This window comes from Thunnus maccoyii, chromosome 19 (genome assembly GCF_910596095.1).
Source record: "Thunnus maccoyii chromosome 19, fThuMac1.1, whole genome shotgun sequence".
Classification (NCBI taxonomy): Eukaryota; Metazoa; Chordata; class Actinopteri; order Scombriformes; family Scombridae; genus Thunnus; species Thunnus maccoyii.
The window spans coordinates 15811335-15833921 of NC_056551.1; the positions used below are offsets into that span (position 1 = coordinate 15811335).

At 39.6% G+C, this 22587-nt stretch overlaps 1 protein-coding gene across 3 annotated transcripts in view; it reads right to left on the reverse strand.

The window, feature by feature from the left end:
• Positions 1-22587, reverse strand: part of LOC121885949 (mediator of RNA polymerase II transcription subunit 13-like) — an 80809-nt gene that overhangs the window by 42173 nt on the left and 16049 nt on the right. For all 3 annotated transcript variants that reach the window (XM_042395796.1, XM_042395795.1, XM_042395794.1), the window contains exon 2: positions 20254-20491. In XM_042395796.1, the coding sequence (XP_042251730.1) occupies positions 20254-20491 (238 nt within the window). The remainder of the gene's footprint in view (positions 1-20253; positions 20492-22587) is intronic.

Here is a 22587-nt window from a genome sequence, read left to right on the forward strand (position 1 = left end):
GGGATCTATTTCACAGACAATGCTGCATGTTTTACACAATCAAGAGGGAGGCAATCATCACGGGCATGAGAGGACAATAAATAATTGAAAAAAACACTGCACCATTATGCTAAAACACCAACAGTTCAACTATTCTCATTTGAGTCAACAAGACAGGCAGCACATAACATTAGTCCGATGTTCAAATCCAATTTGTGGTGCTTCACTTTTCAGAGATTAAAAATCTTATTTCACATTAGCTGGTTTTCTGTTTATTTCCATAGCAAAGTAGATTCATATATATTTAATCTAGTAAACAAATATGACACATAAGCTCCTTAATTTATTAAGCATCTCACCAGTCAGTCCAGTGATACTGCGCGTGATTCCTGTCATTACTGTAACAGCATGTTGACAGTGTAATGTATAATTCACAGGATATTTACTGTATTAATGCAGTCAATGGTGTAATTAGAGTGACTGGAGAGGATCTAGCTGGGGCTAATATGCGAACAACAAGAACACAAATGAGATTACTCTCTAATATAACCTGCTATAAAATGCATGTGTTGGTGTGAGAGTAAATATGTGGGACGTGTGGTGGAGCGGTGGTGTAGAGGGATCAGAGGGGATAGTTGGTGTGATAGAAAAGGAAAACAGACAGAAAAATAGAGAAGAAAATAGACAACAAAGGAAAAAAAATAGGTCTGCATGAAAAAGGAAGATGACAGGAAAGACATGACAGTGAAGGTAAGGTAAGGAGTGGGTTGTGTGTGATGCTGAAAGTAAAAGAGGAGTGTGTTTGTGTGTTTGTGTGTGTGTGTGTGTGTTGTACGCTGGCCTCTCACCAACCCTGACAATCAAAATGGAGCCAACTGTGCAGAGAAAAGCCAATAGAATTATCCCACACCCCTGCGTAATTTGACAGTCACTTAGCTCATTCAACGCAGTACACATACACACACACACACACACACACGCAAAGCAACACCACACACAAATCTTTTTATGTTTGGGATGCATGCTAAGTGCTAAGTGCCAAGTGTTTTCCCATAAGTCGCTGGGTAATAAATAAATGAATGGGACGCCAGTGTCTGAACTGTTTTCCACACATTGTCGCGAAAATACATCTTGTCTCTGGCGGTGGCGTACAGTCACAACTGGAATTTTTGATTTCAGCACAGAATTAAAAGTTAGAAGAAGAAGAAAAAACAATGCAAAGAGAGTAAGGAAGAAACTAAACTCAGCAACAAAAGAAATATTCTCTACAGCTTTGTGACCTTACATTTGTAATTAATAGACCCTGAGTGGTAAAAATAAATTAAAATTACTACACTGTGTTTGTTTTTTCTATTTTTATGTCCTTATCCTCTGCATAAAAAAAAAGACTTTCTCTAAGAACTCTGTATTTGTTGTTTTAAAATGCCTCTGTCTCAGTTATTACAGGTCTATTCGCTGACTGTGTAACCTTTAACCAGTAAGATTATAATATATATGGCTTCCAAACTGCAGCACGAATAAACAGCTGAAGTACAATCTCATCCTGAATTCTTTTCAACGCCTCTGTAAACTGTTTCCTCTCAGCATTAATCCTGTTTGTCAGAAATACACAGGAAGTAACAGCAACTGTTTATTACAGTTTACATAGCGGAGAGTGGTGAAGACGACTTCTATTTACAGTTTGCTATTTATGTAACCAGATGTTTCTGAGTAATTCCAGTGGTGGTCTGCCGTCACTGTATCTTCCATGTGTCTCCGGTCCATTTATAACTGGATTCAACTAAGTATTAAAGATAGAATTTCACTTTTTTTTTAATGAGTTGAATGAGTCAAACAGGGGGAGAGAAATGGCAAAAAGCCAAAGGCACTAATTAAAAAAGCTGCTTGAAAATGTTAAATAACATCAAAAGGAAATAGACCTGAAACCTTCACCTCTCTAGAAAACCCACAGCTCCTCCTCTCTTCCTCTCGCTTTTACCTTTTATAAATTGTTGCTTCTCTATCTAACCAACCACGACATCGACTTAACACTGAACTCTGCCTGTGCCTGTTCATACTGGGAAGCTCTCCATGTAATTACAGGAAGGTGGACCGATCTCTTTGTGCTCACAATATTTTCACTGGCAGTGTAACTAAACAGCACCGCGTTGGAGGGGAGAGGTTATTGACAAACGATCAAAAAATGTGTTGGACTCGTTGTTCCAGGGGAAGTGTTTGTGAAGTGGGTGACTGCAGCAAAAACTGTTTTTTTGTTATCTGCAACGCCATCTCAAATGAGGTCTGTCCAGGACCTTGATACTTTGAGTGGTGTTCAGGTAGAGTGAAGTGACGCTTCCTTTGAAGCCCATTCATTCAGCATGTACGCGCAGCTGTCAAAATATTGTGTCGAGTGTCAAGTAGCTGCTAGTGCTGGGACACGCAGAAGCTGAGTATCTAGCAAATTACAGCACTGTGACCTGGTGATTAAATATGTTTAAATATTCTGTTTATCCGTGTAAGCAAGCTACAGAGACAGACAATTAATATTCACTTTGTCTGCTGCACATAAAATAGAGTCTGACAAGCGTTTTAGCCGATGCATATTCAAATAAAACACTAACAGATTAAAACATAAGAGCATGATATCATTAATCACTTGCTAGTAGTGTAAAAGGGCCCATTTCTGTGGTGTTGACCCTCATGTTAAGCCACAGACACTTGAGCACCTCATTAGAAGTGAATGGGCCTCGAGGTGGGAGGCAGGGCAGCCATTGAGAGGCTTAGCGGGACTCCACAGGGCTTCCTAACTGCCACTAGAGGGGAGAGGAGAGAGAGAGAGACTGAAAGCAAAGCTCTCTCTCTTTCTCTCAAGGATGAGCGGGAGATGGAGAGCTCTCCTCTCTTCCCAGGCAGGCCAAGCTGCAGTTCATTCATGGGAGTGCCTACAATGTCTATGCCAGTCCCCAGTCTGGTCATTAAAGCACTTATGATCTGATGACACATTTTTCAGTCTCTCATAGGATTGCAGAGATCAATAGTTAGTGGCAATTAAAAAAAAAAAAACAGCCAATCAGCAAAAATGTATCTATATTCACCAGTATATGATGAATTTAATGTCTTGATCAATTGTATATTTTTCATTTCTCACTTAACCATAATATGATTTTGTTGGTGAAATTTATATGTAGGATGGAAATGTTTCCTAAATGATCATTTCTGCTTTTTTGGCTCCACAGTGTCTCATTATCTCAGTTTTTATGGCAAAATTACAGATACTTACCATAAATTGAAGAACAGCTGGTTATAAAAAGGGTGTGGGCATTTATGTCAATGGCGTCACCGGGCAGTGCTGTCAGAAACTTAAAATTACCGAAAGCTAAAAAAGGACAACTTCACTGAATAAACCAAATGACTGCAAGATTATTTTTAATGTATCTCTATTCTGACTTCATGCGTTAAAGTGAGATCCATTAGTGCTTTAAAGAAAAAATTCAGCGCTATGAATATGATGATTTCTTTTAACTAGGTCACCTATGTAGTAGAAATGTGCAACTGTTTTTGAAATCGGTTCCCTATGACCAGAGAAAAGTGAGAAAAAGACTGTAGATTCCCCACACCTACAACAACCAGAATGCATTGCTCACGTCCCGTCCAATCAGACTGACTCTACTGACGTTATGTTTATGGCCGGCACAGCGGCGGTTTAGCAAAGACTGAGCAGCGTTATATCTCTTTACTGAGGCTTATTTTCATTTACATAATGTTTTTTCTCATTGAGTCTCGCTATATCATACCACTGTGTCTCCATTTGGGCTTGTTTTGGGAAACAATTGTGGATGAAGGGGTGAAAAACCGCAACCAAACACTGTTTTTAAGGACAAGGAGCCAGATCCTGGATTGTACTACCCGGGCTGTCTTTTGGCAGCTGTAACGTAGCTCTGGTGGCGGCAGCTCCCTCCTCCACACTGTTGTTACTGATTCCACAGTGCAATATTCAGCCTTGTATCATGAAACTAGTTTTTTTTCCAAATATGCTGATATTTTAAAGTATTTAGTAGTATGATATTTTAGTGTCTGCTTTTCCCTATCAATGGCGTAACATGGTAGATGGGAGTGTTTTGTAGAGACCCACATTTGACAGTCCTTGAAGGCACCACTACTGAAAATGAGGAAATATAGACTTTTGCCGGATCTCTGGATGCAGGCAACATGGCGGGAAATGAAACATTATTCATTTGCATATACTACCCACAATGTAATGATACAATGCTGGTTCAAAATCAGCAAAGTTTCCCTTTAAGATACTGAAGACTGTGACATACTGAACACATTCCTGATAGATAATAGATAGAGTTTACATATGCAGGCTTCCAGTACCCAAAAATGAAATTTTCATAATTGCTAATTGTTTTAACAAACAGCTGTAGTCCCTATATGAGAATAGCTGGCTATTGTGGAAACACTGATACTGTGGTTACTGCAACAAAATCAGCATTTTCTGCTGGTGATAAAAACGCCAGGGGAAAAAATCAATTTGGCCGTTGTAGTCACTTGATGCAGGCTGAGAGGCCTCACAAACAGATATCAAAGGCAGCTGGCTCGTCTTCAAGAAGGAGGATAGAAGATAACAACAGCAGTATTCATGACATTTAATCACCCTTCATTTATTTAAAAATATATGTATATTTAGCTTTTTTGTTGTGAAACCTCATCTTAAAGTCAGATTGAAATAAGATTTAGAGGAGCTCTATTCTTGTTTAAAGAAAAATATATTTTTTTTAGGTCAAAATATTCTGTTTTTTGTCATGCACTTTAATTTAAACTAATGCTGTATAGTATCACACTATGACATACAGTTGACATACATTTTACAAACCAAATACAATATCTGTATGCTCATATTTACACTTTAAGTCCTATAATTTCTCTCACATTATCTCACTGTGATCACAGAAGAGTGTCTGACCCACTCTGCACTCCTTACTCTCATATACTTTTTTTTTTTTTTTTTGCATATATAAGTTACTGCGGGCAAAAGATAAATGAACAAAATGTGCTTTTACTTGGAACTGAAATGGGACATGAAGTGTAGTGTGGGAGCTAAAGACTCAACCTGAGGCAACATTAACATCAGCCCATGACTTTTGATGTCTATCTCAAACATTAATCTCCCATGCATGCAAACATATCAAAGACAGAGTTCATTGATTCTTTGTAAGCGGCACATTCTGTTTATAGTGCTTCCAAATCACGCCACATACTGTAACAGACCATTACAGCTCAAGACTGAGAGACATGTTTCCTTTCTAACTTCAGCGTGAAACACATCACTTCTAAAAACACAGCAGCCTTTGTAAGTAGCTGCAAAAATACACAAACAGAGTCTGTTTGTTTTGAGGGTTTCCTATAAAACCTGTAATCTATATTTGCACTAGATTGTTGATCTTCTTGAAAAGTAGAAATGTCATAATCTTGCTCTCATTTCCCCTCCCTTCCTCGAACTTCCCTCCTCCATCCACATCACAGTTTGCTCCACCCCTCAACCCTGGTTCCCACTTTTGCACTCTTCCACACTTCCACACACAGATTCCCTTAACTCTCAAATATCCTCACAACGTCTTTAACGCTCCTACTCTCTCTGTCTCTCTCTCTCTCTCTGTTCTTCTTTCAGTCTCTCCATCTCTTTCTCTCTAAGACTCACAAAGCTCTTATTCTTTCAGTTTGTGGCTTTTCTTTCGAAACTGAAAGCTTTGCGAAGGGAAAACGTCCACCCCCACCCCCTTCTCCTCTCAGTGCAGCTGGGAAACTTCACCCTTACATCTCATCTCTCTCTCTCTCTCTCTCACACACACACACACACACACGAACACACACATACAGAGCACAGGGTCAGGAGGTCACAGGCCACGCCCTGACAACCCACAGGGGGTGGAGAGAAGAAGAAGAGGAGGGAAGGAAATTAGAGATCCTCAGTCCTTCCCCGCAAATTTACAGACAAGTAAACATGACTGAGGCAATTTTTTCCTCGGTTCTCAACCTGCCGCCTTCATTCCTTGTTTCCTAGTTCATTTCCCCTCCTCCCTTCATGTGTATGTGCCCCCGTCTATCCAGGCGAAGTCAGAGGAAAAAGTTTTGCCCCAGTTTTTTTCCTCTTTCACCATGAATTTTGCAAGAAGACTATAAGATCTGTAACGGCAGTTAGAAGCAGTCATAGCTGAAGAACAGACTGATCTTTTCTCACAGATGTGAGATGAGAAACAAGTGAACAGGAGGTGTGAAATGACCAATTTTCGAAATAAGTATATGTTGTTTTTCTTGGCAGGACGGCAAATAAGGAACCACACCAACTGCATATCTAACTGCCCAAAGAGAAATCGCAGATGTTCTCTCTCCCTCCAAACAAACCACTTCTTTTCTTCTTTTTGAAGCATGAATTCCCGTCACACACACACACACACACACACACACACGCTCTCCCCTCCCTTTTCTCTCCCTCTCTCTCACTACATGTATCTTCCCCTCCCTCGTCTTCCCACTCTTCCCGCCCATCCTCCCCTCTTTCTCTAGCTCATGTTTTCTTTTTCTTTTTTTTTTTTCTGCTATCATGGAATTGCCGCTTTCCACATGTGACTCACTTTTTCACCAGCCAAAGCCAGACAGAAAAAAAAAAAAAAAAAAAGTCAAACGCTTGTGTCTTCTCTCTGCCTCTATGGCTCTGTGTGTCCCTCTCAGTAGGTGAAGCAGCATTCCTTCAGGGGGCTCTTATAACCTCTGTAGGTCTCCCTCTTTCAGTGAGGTTGTTCCCTATTGAGACATGTGTCAGCCGGCGACCTAGTTCCCGATTCAAGCAAAAAATTGTGAGGCTAATTATTCATTCCCTCTGTTTGAGTTTTGCCTCTGAGAGCTATTCCTAAGACAAACCCCTCGAGGAATAAAGAGAAGGAGTAGGCCTTGATTGGCAACCGTACACCCCCACCTTTTATTTGCCAAGGAACCAAGCGTGCTAGCAGACATTCGCCACCCTAACATCACAGAGAGCAACCCCAAAAACAAGGGAGGAGAGAAAAAATAACGCTCAACAAAGCCTGAAAAGAGGAGGAGTAGCAGGCAGGAGGAGGGGGAGGGAGAGGATGGAGAGAGGGCTGGAAGAGGCGAGCGTCAGAGGAAAGAATGAATGCCAAGTAAAACTTGTTGACACAGAAAAGAGGTTTGGGAGTCAGTTTCAGTATTATATTTTTTTTTATCTTAAGATCAGAGTTCTTCTAACCTTTCTTTTTTAAAGAAACTTTTTTAAAAAGTATCATCAAGGCTCAGCGGATTCAAAAAAGGTGAAAACCTGCATCTTTGTCTTTTCACTTTTATCGGTAAATGGATGCCTTTTAGTGAAACACACAGCACAATCATAGTATTGCGTCTATGGAAAATGACAGCGAAGATGAATATGTGCTTTGTACTTGACAAAAAATGTTGGTAGCAGGTTGCTGATCTTAACAATGAATATTTCTCTTTGAAAAATACCTTTCCACATTCACTAGAGGCGTCTCTCACTTTCATTGACTCCCTTTTATTCACTTCCTGCCTGTTTTATTTTACCCTAATTGACCCGTGTGGCCCTTGTCTTGTTAATCTTTAACGCCTTTCATCCAATTCCTTCTCACCGATTTATGGACTACAAGTCATAACCTCTAAAGGCTTTCTAATGAAATCGGTGTGGGGGAAAGAAATAACCACTTTCACCCACATTATCAGGTCAGAAACACATTTTCCTGTCTGCACACTGGTACCTGTTCTCTCCCACTGCATTCAACATGCATCCTGGGAGGATTTGCTCAACGTGTTTTATTAAACTGGAACGGTGCTGAGGAAGGAAAGCAATGTTGTAAAGCACTTGTAACCTCGCCTGTGACAATCTTACTCCTTTCTCTTGTTTAGGTGTTAAATGGCCAATGTCTGCTATCATTATGATGGAATCAGTAACAATGGGAAATGGGAGGAGAGCCGAGGTGAAAGGGGATCTTAAAGTTTTAAATAATGTGATGGACCCAATAGTCTGTAACCTTACAGGTAAGGTTTCGCATCAAGTGGTGGCAGTTACTGTATATTCAGATGCTCACTGTCATCATCAAAATGCTCAGTTGGTTACAGCTTCACAGGACAACATGTACATGAAAGTGGCTCAAAGTGGTGATCCTAAAGTGTCAGCACTTTAGGATCACCACTTTGAGTCCTGGCTGCGATAATCAGAGAGGTGAAATGGACACCGGTCTCTATTCACTTAACAACTGCTGTTGAGACGCACTTTAGCAAAACACTTCATCTGTCACTGATTCACGGATATCATGGTGCTATTAGGTGGATAGGTGTAAATATCTGTCATGTATGGGGAGGTTGTTACTGTCTAGACTGCACATCTGCTCAGCAAATCAGCCCCAGAAAAATAAACATATAAAAAATGTCACTTTAAGAGAATAGTTTGACATTTTGGCAAATGTGTTGCTCGCTTTCTCGCTGAGAGTTAGATGAGAAGACTGATAGCACTCTCATGTCTGTACACAACATATGAAGCTACCGCAAGCAGTCGGTTAGCTTAACTTAGCATATAGACTGGAAACAGGGGGAAACAGCTAGCCTGGCTCTGTCCAAAGATAACAAAATCCACCTACTAGCACTTGTAAAACGTATTAAATTAACATGTTATATATCTTGTTTGTTCAATGCAGAAACCGAAGTGGAAAAAAACAATTATTTCTGGTTTTACAGGGGGTTTATGCTGACTATTACTTCATATTATCATCACAGTGACAACCAGCGGAGACTTCTGCATACAGCCAAGAAATAGTCCAACACATTACCCCCCTAAAATCACAAATTGTTATTTTTACACTTCAGTAAGCGTATTTCCTGAATTATCAACAATTTCTTGAATGAGACTGACTTTTTAATGTTTCATTTGAAGAAGATGTAACTGTGTAAAACACTACTCTACTTGAATGAATCAATGTATCATAACTAGTGTAGTTCCAACCGAGGGCTGTAAAAAAATAATCTTCTGCAGTTTCAATTTGCTTTTTGTAATTTGCAATTTGATTTTTTTTTGTAATGCAGAAGAGCAACAAGCACAAATGTTTCACTTTTCTAGTGCAGGCATAACATATTCATTCTGCTCTTGCACTGCAGGCTCCAAGTGTAAAATACAAATGTAAACTACACTGATTCGCACCCAGTAAGAGTCACGTAGATCCCTAAAATAAACAGGAAATTATGTACGACACATTAATAACTGAGCATCTTCCATAGCAACAATAACCTCAATCTAACCTGTATTTCTGTAGCAGGTGGCAAGTGGTGAAGAGGGTTTGTCTCCACAGGCCAGATTATGAGGTCACAGCCAGACGTGGACAGATGGAGGCAGAGGTTAGCCCTCCCTCCTGTGCTCTGCTACACACACACACACACACACACACACACATTTGGCAACCATTTTTTCACAGGACAATTACCTTGCGACCTCTGCCAGCCCACACACACACACACACACACACACACACACACTCTTGGCCAATTACGGACACACACAAGGAATGGTAACAGTCACAGTTGAGCCACATAGAAACCTGTCATGGTGAGTACATACACACTCAGCAACCCCTCCAGCTCCACAAAATATGGCAACCAGCTCTGTTTCTGAAGGGCACAGCACCCAGCTGCAGCTTTCTAACACAAAAGACAGACAGACAGACTGATGACTGAGACTCTCCCCTACATATTTGGCAGAGATTTTTTTTTCCCTCCTTGTTTAAACCCAGTGCCTGAAGTCATGTCCAATTCAGCCCTCTCTGTTCTGTTAATTCCATTATCTCTGATTATTTTCTCATAAGCATTGCTGCTCTAATCCACTTGTTGGTCACATATCTTTGTTGCACCAGCTAACCATTGAGCTGATAATGGATATGCATGACCCAGGTTTTTAATTCAGTGCTATCCCTCTTTGCTTTCACTTTTACAAGTAACAGTGGTGACAAACTGAATGATGTTAAAAGACATTTCCTACTCAGATAACGACAAAAATTGCTTTGCAGGTGAGTGATTTGTTACATTCAAGATATGGCATTAAATTATCTCCCCACTGCCTTGTACCCCCGTGCTTTTTAGTTTGTAGTTTTTTTTAAGACCATTTTGGAATTAAATAAGCTCATAATTTCTCTGAGACAGTGTGTTTAAGGCTCCCGTCCCTGGAACAACATACACCCCCAGCTAGGATTGATTCCAGTCAGAATCTTTTTCTGCTGGATTTCCCCTACTTTGTATTCCTCTCAGCTTTACTACAGTTTCAAGAAAGAAAAAGGAAAACTCAGAGTTGTTGAAGGCTCACTCTTGGTAAAAAAAAAGACATATAGATATGTCGTCTATGAATTCCCGATTGGAGCCTTACAACAAGAGCGACATAAATATTTTAGATTAAAAACATTTACAAGACACACAAGATAAATATTTTAGCAACCTCGGATGAAATTATTCTAATCATACATCATAGATAAATTTGCCAACATCTGCTAAGCAGTGTAAAGAGAATGGGCCTCTACCTCTTCCTCCTGCTCCTGCATTCACCTTGACCACATGCTGTTTTGGTGGCACACAGGAGCACCGCCTATGGTGTTATCAAAGTCATCAGCCTTTAGTATTCTCCTAACTAGATAACGCTACACCCACATACTCTTCGGCAAATCCATAATCAATCCTATTGTAGTGCTCTTGTCTCATTGTGTCGCTGTGAATGAAGCATATTTGTGGGCTGACAAAACAAAAATGACATTTCCATTTTTTTTGTGATCTAGCTGATGCTTTTATTCAGAGTAATTTGCGATGGGTGCAACAGCAGAATCATTTGAAATTCATAAATCACCAGCCCACTGTAAAGACAGCAGGGTTCAGTGCCTGCACAGCACATGTATTAGCTATTACTGAGTCCTTATTTGTGCAAATTTTAGGAATGTTTTTCTTGAAATTGAGACCTTTTTGTACTATTAGAATGGGAAAGAAATAAAAAAACATGCATAAAACTGAAAGAATATACAACTATCACAAAATATAACTCACTGAAAAAAACAGCTCACGGAGAAAAAGAATCCTTTTTTAACTCGATTGTACAGCATAGTTCACTTCCTTTGAGATTGAATAGGCCTACAAATTTAATAATACATGAAATTTTACACTATTTCAGGATCTCCAGACACCCTGAACAAAAGACTGGATAAAGCAATAATAGGTAAGGTGAGAAGTTTAATAAAACATGACTATTTTGTAAGCAAATATGAATAGAAGCTGAGATATAATTCAGATATAGGTTTTGAAGTTGCAATAGAGGAGAGGTAATGACTCCTGCTCAATCTAACTCAGGTGGGAAAGTCATTCCTCTACGGGGAAGACAGGAGACAGCAAGGCCACTGCAGGGACAGGGATAAATAATTGGACAATTGTACCAGAACACAGGAGTCTAGGTCAAAACCTCAAAGTATAGAGTTTTGTTTTTAAAGTCAGCACGTACAGTCATGTAGGAGCAATGTGGCAGGAGGATTTAAGGACACTGTGGGCAATGTCGGGTGCAGCTTCACAGAGAAGATGCAACGACTGAAGAGATGTCACAATAATCCAGACTTGAGATGAGTTTGAATAAAAAAGAAGGCAGCAATGCGGTGACAGATAGATAGAGATATGGTAGAATTCAGATTATTGCTGTGATGTGAGGCCAACAAAGCAATTTGCTCTCTAAGTCACTGCAGTGCTGTCAGTATTGATATGGAGGTCTTGCACGGGGCTTGCCGGAGAAAAACAGCAGCACAGTCTTGTCAAGGTTGAGCGTCTTGGCAGAGAAGAAACTTTATCAGTCCCCGTGTGTCATATTCTCAGCTGTCAGAGGATGGAAAGTAAAAGGCAGAGCGTTGCCGGTGTCAGAGCATGAGGAGAGGCTACGTGACGTGAAGACTAGAGTCTAGAAAGAGAAGAAGGGGAAGCCCAGTAGTGAACCCAGGGGAACCCCAGTGAAGAAGAATGAAGAAGAATAGAGCATCACTCTGCAGCCTTTCAGATTGTCATCAATAATTTGGAAATAAACAGACAAAGAATAATAAAAAAGCTAGGAAGTAATGAAGAAAATTGTTGTTTTTTTTCCTACAGCTTTTTCCAACAGTGATTTTTACAAATGCTGATTATTTGTCTAAAAACTGATAATGGAGTACACAATGAAATAGATTAAAATTACATGTCAAATAAAGAGATACGGTATTCATGTAGGTCATGGGAAAATCAAAGCAGCTATTATTTTTTACAAGATTTGTTCATTTAAAAAGTCATCTAAGGTAGAGAGGTGATTTTCATCAATGTAAACTCCATTTTTTTTACATAATTTAGAAGTCTAGCTGACATATCGAGGCTGAGGTTAATCTTTATCACTGAAAAATACTGAGTTCACAGTTCAAACTGATCTTCACCCTGATTTAATGTGCTCTTGCGTCATTACGTTTCATCTACTTTTTGATTTAACAAAACACTGACGCTGTCTTGTCTCCCTGAAGTAATACTAGAACGTGTTTAAATGTGTATTTGATGAACATATATTCATTCCATTTCCATCAGTGTTTTACGTTAAAAAACGCTGATGAAAACCGTCATCAAACACCATATGACACCTTCATGCATCCCAGATGACACATTATATACTGGCACATCTTGCTAAAAATGTCTTGGTACTTTCCAAAGAAATTATCATCGTACATTGTGGCTACATGATTTCTTGGTAATTTTATCAATTCCTCATTTTAGACTTTGTGCTATGTTATGTGATCCGGTAGTAAAAATGTCACCACTGAGTCATCCGATTCGTGTCTAGGGAAGAAGAACAACTATAAATTATAAACAAACCTAAAAGTTGGCCATATGTCTCTTTGTATACACCCTACTGTTTTGTTTTCAAAAGAGATAATTTATATCTGTACTTTAAAGACTAAGTGGGCTATCATTTGGTCTTAATGTGCCTGTCTTTGGTCGGTGTGATGTGGCTACTGACTGTGTAGCCAGCTGTGACTAAAACCTTATTTACACCGGACATGACTCAGACACATTTTTTTAGTCGTTCTTCTCTCAGACTAAAAACACCTTAATTTTAACCAACACTGCTGTCTACAGCAGGTAGATGCTCCATCCCCCTCACACATGCATCCCAGTGACCTGAAGCATCTGTTTACACTTTAAATTTCATGAATGAATGCGTCATTTCACTCACAAGCCATTTTAATGGGCCCCTTTTACAGCAGAATATGTTCACTTGCCATTGCAGGAAAAGCACAGGTGTAACTAATAACATTAATAATGACTGCATTCTATTCAGGGTATATCAGCGCCAGGGCTCTGATATTAGATACTGTATGTTGGCTCACTGGGACATTTCACAGGCATCATTAATGTTATTAGTTACACCCATAGACTGTATATAAAGTTGGACATGGTGAGCTGTGACGTCGCCCATTGGTTTGCATTGGAGCCGGTTTGAAGATCAGAGTTGCGGCTTATGGTCAGCTACCTCAGACTTAAGCAAACGCTAGCCTACTGGGAACATTGAGCAGTGCACACTTGGGCTAATATTAGCTACTTTGGTGAAATTGTGCTAACAGGGCAGGTATCGTAATCAAGTAACACTAAACTTACTGAAATATTGGGACAGTAGTCAGACTCAGTGCAAGTCCCAAACTGTCAATCACAGCTGTCAATCAACGCCCACACAGCAGACATGAAAGCTATTATAATTCTTCAAATCTTATTAACAGAGATATAATTTCCAGAATGACTACCAGCACACTTCTTAGAGGGCCCGAATTTAGCGATTGAGACCATTATGACTCAGTGAAAAAATAAGGATTGGCCTAATATTTCTAGAGGGAAGATGACGCTCTTTGAATGGGAGTCAATTGGAGCCAGGGATTTTTTGGAGCCAGGATCTAGCGGCCGTCTGTGACATTTTGCACTGTAAAGTACTTCCACATTGGCTTCAGCCTCAAGATGTGGTAGTTGCCGTTTGGTTACACATTGCTTTTCCTGCTCGGACAAGTCAAAATGTCAGCTGTCTACACATGCACCTATTTCAACAAGTCAATAAATTATTTTCTTATATGATAGATAGAAACATATAGAAGGATAAAATGTTGTGCTTTATGTTTAGCTGATATTGTCAATAATTACAGCAATGCATGACTCTACAATTTACCATGTTGATAAAGCACAGTGTGCTCCTGTTTACAGTGAAGGACTCTATCCATACTTACATATTTATGGTATCACTGCTAAATGGTTAATTATAAAACTTGAACACACTCTGCTCATCAGTAACGTTAACTTTACTCTGTTGATGATATTTTTCCTATGAAAATTGAAAATACCGCAGTCATGATGCTTTTCATAACAGGTTCACTGTACTACAACTGGAGTGTTATGATATAGCTTTTATTTAAATAATCGAATAATAATTGCAATCTTTCAATGTATGCAACAATTCCCCTTTGTGTTTTCTCACCACCCAGTCTCACAAACACAGAGAAAGAGAAGTGTGTGTATGTGTTTGTGTGTGTGCATGTGTGTGTGTGTGTGTGTGTGTGAGTAAATGTCATGATGACACTGCACTATGACTATACAGACTTTGTGTATCTCTGTACATAAATCTACTGGGTGGTATGTGGGGCTGCCGTTGGATAATCACAAGGTCCAAATCGTACATTCAGTCACACATTAATCATTGTGTGTATGTGCTATATGTGCGTGTGTGTGTGTGTCTGTGTGTGCGCACATTCATATTTATGACTCATATCCAAAATACACTTTCGCTCTGCCTGTGCTGGAAATACTGATGACTCAGCCCATTCAACACATTAATCCTGTTTCCTTGCAAACTATACTCAACCTACACTCTCCGTTATGCGCCTTATACATTACAGGCCAGTGCTGTCTGGTCATAAGAAAACAAGCCACCGTGTGTTGAACATGGTGCTCAAACACTTGACATTGAACCAAAGACAATATCACAGAGAGCTGGATTGCAGTGAGAGAGGAGTGGAGAGGTAACACCAGATCATAGCTGCTCATGCTGCTGGCACTATCTCAAAAGCATGATTTATTTAGACTTAACCCGTAGAGAAAAGATTCATTACCTTCACGCAATATCAAGATATTTTGCTAAGCTATCGAGCAGTTCTCCACACTAACACTTCATGTCTTCTTCATTAAATTACCCACCATGATTAGAAGATTTATACGTTAGACTTTGTTTTGTTTCTTTCCATTACTTTTTACTCTTTCACTTTAGATCAAATGGGCCTTAAATGGGCCACCTGATGCCGCTGAAACATTGGGGGTTAGCAAGTCAGCTACAGCTGCAGGAGAGGCATTTTCTTTGATAAAGATGAGCTTGTGGTAGTGGCTTGCAGCAGCCAGGCTACACAAATATAATTCAGTGAAATACTTATCTTTCTTTGTTGTCTAACTGTGTTAACATTTCAGTCTGTTTGTATGGATAATAACCAACCTCATATATCAATGTATTTCCTGTTTTCATTCTCTAGCAGCACTGATAGCTACTGTGGTGTCACTACACTGCCTGCAGCCTTAATATGTAACCTAATTGCTGCTCATTTAAATGATATGTCAAAATTTGAATGACACATTGATGGGGAAGTTGTTAAAGGTGGTTGCACAACACTTTGGTAGACTGTGGCGGTGTTTGAAATCGGATACTAACAAACTGCCTGCTACATACTCAAACAGCATTAAGTATGCCATTACAGCAGACTGTTCACAGCTGCCGTTGTTGTTTATCACAAATATAAAACATTACTTCTTCCATTCTTCCAGCGGTAAATTACCAAAGAGCCGCACAGATCAGTTTATCAGATTATTTTCTCCCTGAGATGACGACATGTTGACCAGCCGATCATCTAAGGAGTCGGGCTGCTAGCAGCCAAGATGACTGATAGGTCTCACCCGGCCAGCAGCTCCTCATATCTCCAAAAGTGTTGCACCGAATTTCCAAACAGGCATTATTTGGATAAACTAACCACATATTAAGAATCTAAATGCTTACTTTCTTGCCTGAAAAAATATTAAAACTTGAAATTAAAACTCACATAAAGTGACATATTAACAGTCCTAAAGAGAAATTTACAGCAGCTTTTAGCCTGGCTCATAATCTCATTGCGCAGTCTGAGGAGACGCAATGCATTTTTGGGCAGTTGTCCAGTAAACTCATGCTGCATTTTTGCTAATCTAGTACACATCCGGCCATATCTAATTTTGCATTTCATCAATTCATTTTTAAAAGTTACACATCAGGCAAAAGTATTTTTGTGTCACTAAATTATTGTTCTGTTACTATTTCAATTTTTTATTAATTTCCATATCAAGTGGTTTGGATGTTTGCACTGTTACTCAGTGTGCTCCATTTGTCCTCTCAACTTCTATTCATGCCCCATGTGGACCTCCCCTGCCCCCTCCTTGGCCAGCTGAACTGAACCCCCCCACCCCAACCCCCACCCCACCTGTTACGAGTTCAGCCTTTATGGGTCAATGTGAGTTCTTCTGAGTTTAACAACACAGTTTTTATTGTTTATATCTTTCTAATAACTGCTGGTGAGTGTGGGTGGGTATACCCATATACTAGAATAATAATTAACGTATTGTAAATATAATTAGGTTCTGTTTTTTTACAAGTCTCACTTAAAAAACATGAACAACAGTTTAATGAGGTGGGGTTCCTTGGCTGATGTATTTGTTTAGTCCAACTCCCTATCCTGGTTCTAGTCCTCCGTCACTGTGCATTTTGCCTCTTTTAATGTGAGTTCTAGGAAGTTGAAATTAAAGCAATCCCTTTTTCAAGCCGGACTTGACTGTATAATTGTATAGTCAGTCTTTATCTTATTGTTGTGTAAAGGATGTAACATCCTCTTCTTAACCATTAAATGGTAAACATACCTCATGAAAATTCACACATTCACTGCTCTGCTGGCAGACAGCACTCTGAGCTGACTATCCAGCTAATTTAAAACATGACTCGAAACATAATTAACCTGCTGATTATTCACACTAAATGAGCCTGACAAGCCAGCAGCTTAAGCTGTTCGGTCAAATGTGTGTAAATCAGCATTTCTGCATGGATGAGTGTTTCCAGTGTAATAATAAAAATGCACATATATGGACCTGTTTTTGGCAAAAACAGTAGTTTATGGATTAAAACTGGTCTTTCGATATCCCAAACCAAAAACCTTCTGACTTTTGAACAGACAACAAAGTTACTTTAGTTTGTCAAACATTAGATTGTGGTGAGTGCTTCTGTATCAAGGGGACCTTTTGAATTTTGAACCTTTTTCAGCCAAAATCGAAGCACAACTAAAACTATAGTTCTCTTCATTTATTTCCACACAAATTTCATGAGTATAAGAGCAAAATTCCTGAGTGAATTTGAATATCTTGATACTACATGAAACAATTTGTCCCAGTGGTAGAAACATTTACTGATTTTAACTCTAGCTGGCAGAAGTTCATAAAAAAGAAAATCAGCACATCATGCATCACATCAATAGACTTTTTTATGTAATGGCCAGGTCAGCCAGAGAACAAGGAGAGCAAGGAGGAATAGGGGAGAAATCACACAAGGTGCAGACTGACACAAGTAAAAAGGAAAACAAGAGAGGAAGTCAAGGTGACACAAGGGAGAGGGAGTGACAGAAGTGCAGGAGAGAGAAAGCTAACACATAAAACATTCCCACGTCGAATAGAAATTTAGGTGTGTAGCTCTTTAAGACTTGGTAAAACACCAATATTCCCTGTGTTACAACTGAGTCTAATTTGGAGGGAATCCAGCTTCACTTTAATTAACAATTATCAACTCCTTCTCACACCCCAAGTGCTATTTTCAGTGCTTAATAGGAATTATAAACGGAGACCTGTGAGATTTTGCAGAAGTAAAGAAGTCGTATTATCATAATTGCATGCAGCATGTGTAAGTGTGTGTGCATGTGTGTCTGTGCATCTGTTGAGTTGTAGAGTAATCCTCCTCAAGAGTCCCTCCACACTAACACAGCCATGACGTTAAAAATTAGTAGTAAAACCGATGCCAAAATATAACAAGTAACAGCCTTTGACTTTAAAAACTGGACTAAAAATTGATCCTCATTTTTACTTTAAGAGTAAACTAAGATTAACTGTCCTTTTCAGATACAAAACGAAGCACTGCCAGGTTGTGCAAATTAATTAAGGGTTGTTGTGCGAGGCATCAAATTCACTAGCTACCATTCACTTTGCATTGTGAAGTCACTTGTAAACAAAACTGTAATGGGAATTGAGCTGCAACAATTTGTCTGTTAATCAATTAGTCGATCAGCTACTATTTTGATTAATCAATTAGGTCATTTTTCAGGCTCCAGAGCTTTGATGGCTCCAGTTTCTCAAATGTGAGATTTTTCTGTTTTTCCTTGTAACATGAGAGTAAATTGAATACTTCTGAGTTTTGGACTGAGATGTCTGTGATTTGCATTTTTCACAGTTTTTCGATGTTTTGTAGGCTAAACAATTAAGAAGAAGAAAATAATAAATCAATTATGAAAACGACTGTTAAAGGGACTCATTCCAAGAAATCCCAACAGCAGAAGTAGCAAAAAAATAGTGTAACAAAATGTCTAAATGTATTTGGGCCTGAAGTCAGAGAAGTTGATTTTTTTTTTTTATTTATTCCCTAAAAAACATTGTCTCGACTTCTATTAATTGATCATTTTTTAGAGTAAATTTATTAAATTGAAACCTGGAGACAAATATCTAATTAACCCTTGTTAGCAGAGTTCATCCCCATGGATATAAAGACAAATAGTGACAAAATCCTTAGACTAGTGACACATCTGCAATCCTAAGTAATCAATAACTATGAAATGTAAACAGGCCAATATTATAATCATCTTTATTAGACCTAAATGTGCTACTCAAAGGGAGTCACAACTGTTGGTTTAAGCTGCCATTAGAAGCTTGCAAACTGGTGATGTAATGCTAAAATTAAAATACATGCATTATACAGCTTCAGGTAATGTATTTTTGCTCTGAATGAATAATTCCTGCCACTACAAACTGATCACTATCATCCTGCATGCTTTGTATAAGATCGCTATTAGATGTCATGAGAATGAAAGAAAAAGTTATCTTATGCCTTAGATGCAACCAAAACCCAACTGAAAGGTACAGTGGATCTTTCTGTATTACACACGCTTGTGCAGTCTGAGTCAAAAGGCACAACATCTGTCAAATATCTCCTGCAGTGCCTGAAAGGCCTTTTCACATCAAGTCAGCTTTAATAGGTAACTGAAGACTGCAATTCGCTTCAACCTCTCCATCTAATATTCTTGCTTTTTCCTCCTGACTGTTATTCTGTTAAACCAGACCCAATATAATCCCTCTCCTGTTTCCTCCTCTCCGTCTTCCCGAGGCTTAGTCGATATGTTAGACCTCCACACACGTGCGCAGCGAGATAATGCAAATGTTTCTATAAATAGGGACAATAGTGCTGACAGTAGCACTCTCTCAAGTGAGATATCTCAGTGTAATTTTCACTAACACTCACAACCACACACACACTCTCTCTCTCTCTCTCTCTCTCTCTCTCTCTCTCTCTCTCTCTCTCTCTCTCTCTCGCTCTCACACACACAAACACAGCAGAATTCTGGCAAGAAAAATCTACTCTATTGCTGAGCACTTCATCATATGGTGATACTCCTGAAGCAGCATATAAACACTTGAGTTGCAAAGCAAACACATTTCAGATATGCGCTATATGAGGCTCAAATATAGGACTACTCCACACAAAACAGATCAATGTGCCCTACACATCTTAAACAAACAGCACACAGCTTGAATCTGCAGCAGACTAAACGGCTTGAATCTACATACTAATGCTCCATATTAGACAGCACAGCTCATGTATAACATAAGCTACACTATAAAACTCAGTATAAGTCAATTTTACATGAAATTCACTAAAACTGCAAGACAACTGGGTTCCATGAAATCATTCCCTAGTCTATATAATTCAATGCAGCATAATAAAAAGCAACCATAAAATTATACAGCCTGTACAAGCCTCTAACCTAAACTTCCAGAGCATAAACGGGAGCTGAAGTCAAGGCCGACGAGATGGAAAAATAATTGAGATGGATAGAACAGAGGAGCGAGCCTCATCCTTCATCTCTTTCATTGTTTTTTTTCTCTCTTTCTCACCTTCCAGCTCATGATGAATGACATCAGAGAGGTTGGGCTCTTCACCCCACCAGAAGATCCACAGCTCCTTGGCATCGGGCTTGATTTTGCGTCGCCATACACACAGCAGGTTGGCCTGCACGCAGCGCATGAAGCTGCGCAGAACCGGGTCATCCTGGGCCGGGGCCGAGATCACCGGACCGTACTCCCCGCCGCTGCGGAAGCTGTAGCAACGCCATTTGATGCCTGTCAACTCCGCCTGGAAGAGGAGAGGAGAGAAGAGAAGAAGAGAGGAGATTGATTAGTCCATTAAAAGCAACATAATTCCACAATTATTTTGATAACACATTATTTATTTAAGTCATATTTTTAAGCAAAAACAAAAGATTTACTCTGGTTTCAGCTTCTCTAATGTGAGGTTTTATATTATTGTAGATTGAGTGTCTTTGGGTTTTGACATTGAAAGACGTCTGAGAAATAGTGATGAGCATTTTTCACTATTTTCTGATATTTTATAGACCAAACAATTCACCAATTAATTAAAATAAAAGTTGGCAGAGTGATCGATACCAAAAATAGCGCAGCCATAAATGTCATATATCATTGTATATTATTGTTACTCAAATATGTAAATTGCAAATATGTTCAACATTTGCAATTGTACTGCAGCAGATCAATTAATCAATACAGGAAACACATTTTTCAAAATATTTATCTCACATGCATGACATGAAATAAAACATCCATTAGGCATAAATCCATAATGTTCCTGCAGCCTTATTAGTGTAGTGTTAACCTTGAAGCATTGTATTTACAGTGTTGTGTTTCACATGAAAGAGAACATCAGACAATATAATATAATCAATAACTGCACAGATGCTGTCCAGTCATGTTTGATTGTTTGTTCAATTTTGACTAGGCTTCCTGTTTCACGCGGCTAAGATCCTTTGTGTAAACGTTTGAGTACATTTAATGTATCCCTGTTGTGTTGTTATAACCTTATTTAACTGATACCTTCAGTCACTGTTGCTGCTGAAAAGATAAAATGTAACTACGGAGGAGAGCAGAGGTGGAGACCGACAGCGAGACATAAAAAATGGCCTTGAGTGAAATACTGGGAAGGAACCACTACAGGAGAGACAGCACTTAAATATAGAGGAAGCTACAAAGAGTGAGAGAGATATGAGAAAAGGAAATAGTGCCGGGGTCAATGGCTGGAGCCTGGCCCAGCAACTGACATCTCCTCCATTTAATCTAATGGTATGATAAGTGTTTATGTTGCCTATCGCAGACTTGGGCGTGGAGGCACTCTGCCATGACGCATTTAGTGATGAGCCGGTAAAAAAAAAAAAAAGGCAGACCCAGAGAGACAGTAAACAGAACAGAAATTTTGCACAGGAACACAAATAATCGTGACCCTGTGAGACACATGTGTGATTTGGACACTTTTGTAAGTGCGTTTGTATTTGTGCGTGTGCGAGTCAAGTGGACAAAGGTATTGTTGAACAGGACGGAGATTTGGCACGCGGGGGGGGAAAAAATCTCAGTGCTTCGTGCTGCCCTCCTCTCCTGTGTTCACCCAGCTGTGAGGATCGTGTTTGGCACACCGGCCCCGGCACCAAGCCATCCAAGACCAGCTGAGAGGAGAGAGAACACTGACCCACTTTAACTGTGTGGAAAACACAGGGACAGGTACAAAGAAGCAGCTCAAAGACAATTAAATCCTGCAATGTCTTTTTTGAGTGGATGAAGAAAAGCAGCAGCTATCAACAGCTTCCGTGACAGTCGAAAGGATGCTTGTGTGTGTACGCATAGTAGGGATGTGTCCAAATCAGAAGCTAAAATCTCGGAAAAATCACAAATCTGAGCATGTTATGAACAATACACACACTGCATCATCTTTAAAAGTGAGGGCAGTGCACACCGAAGTATGCACAGGACCCTCAGGAACATCCTGACTGCAGAATGCACCCATAATTACAAGCATGTCCCTCCTGTAATGACAGTGTGTGTAATGGAAGATATAAACATTGGTGCTGTGATAAGCCAAGCCCTAAAATTAGCCATGACAAGGTCAAGGATGCTGTTTCTCCCAAAGCAAAGAGGAAGACATCTGCTTGCACTGCCTCGTCACTCCCAGTCAATGTCAAAAGTTCCTCGGCTGTTTGACACAGCTGTCTGCTGCTACTGAGTCAGGAGCACGGAGGAAGAGATGAGGACAAGTAAATATGTCAGGAAATAAATTCACAATAAAGACACACCAGTTTGACAACGCGTGCTCTCTGGTGTGTCTATTGTTGAGGCAAACTTTTCAGCGTAGTGGGTAAGACTCCGACTGAACACCTTGCTGAACTC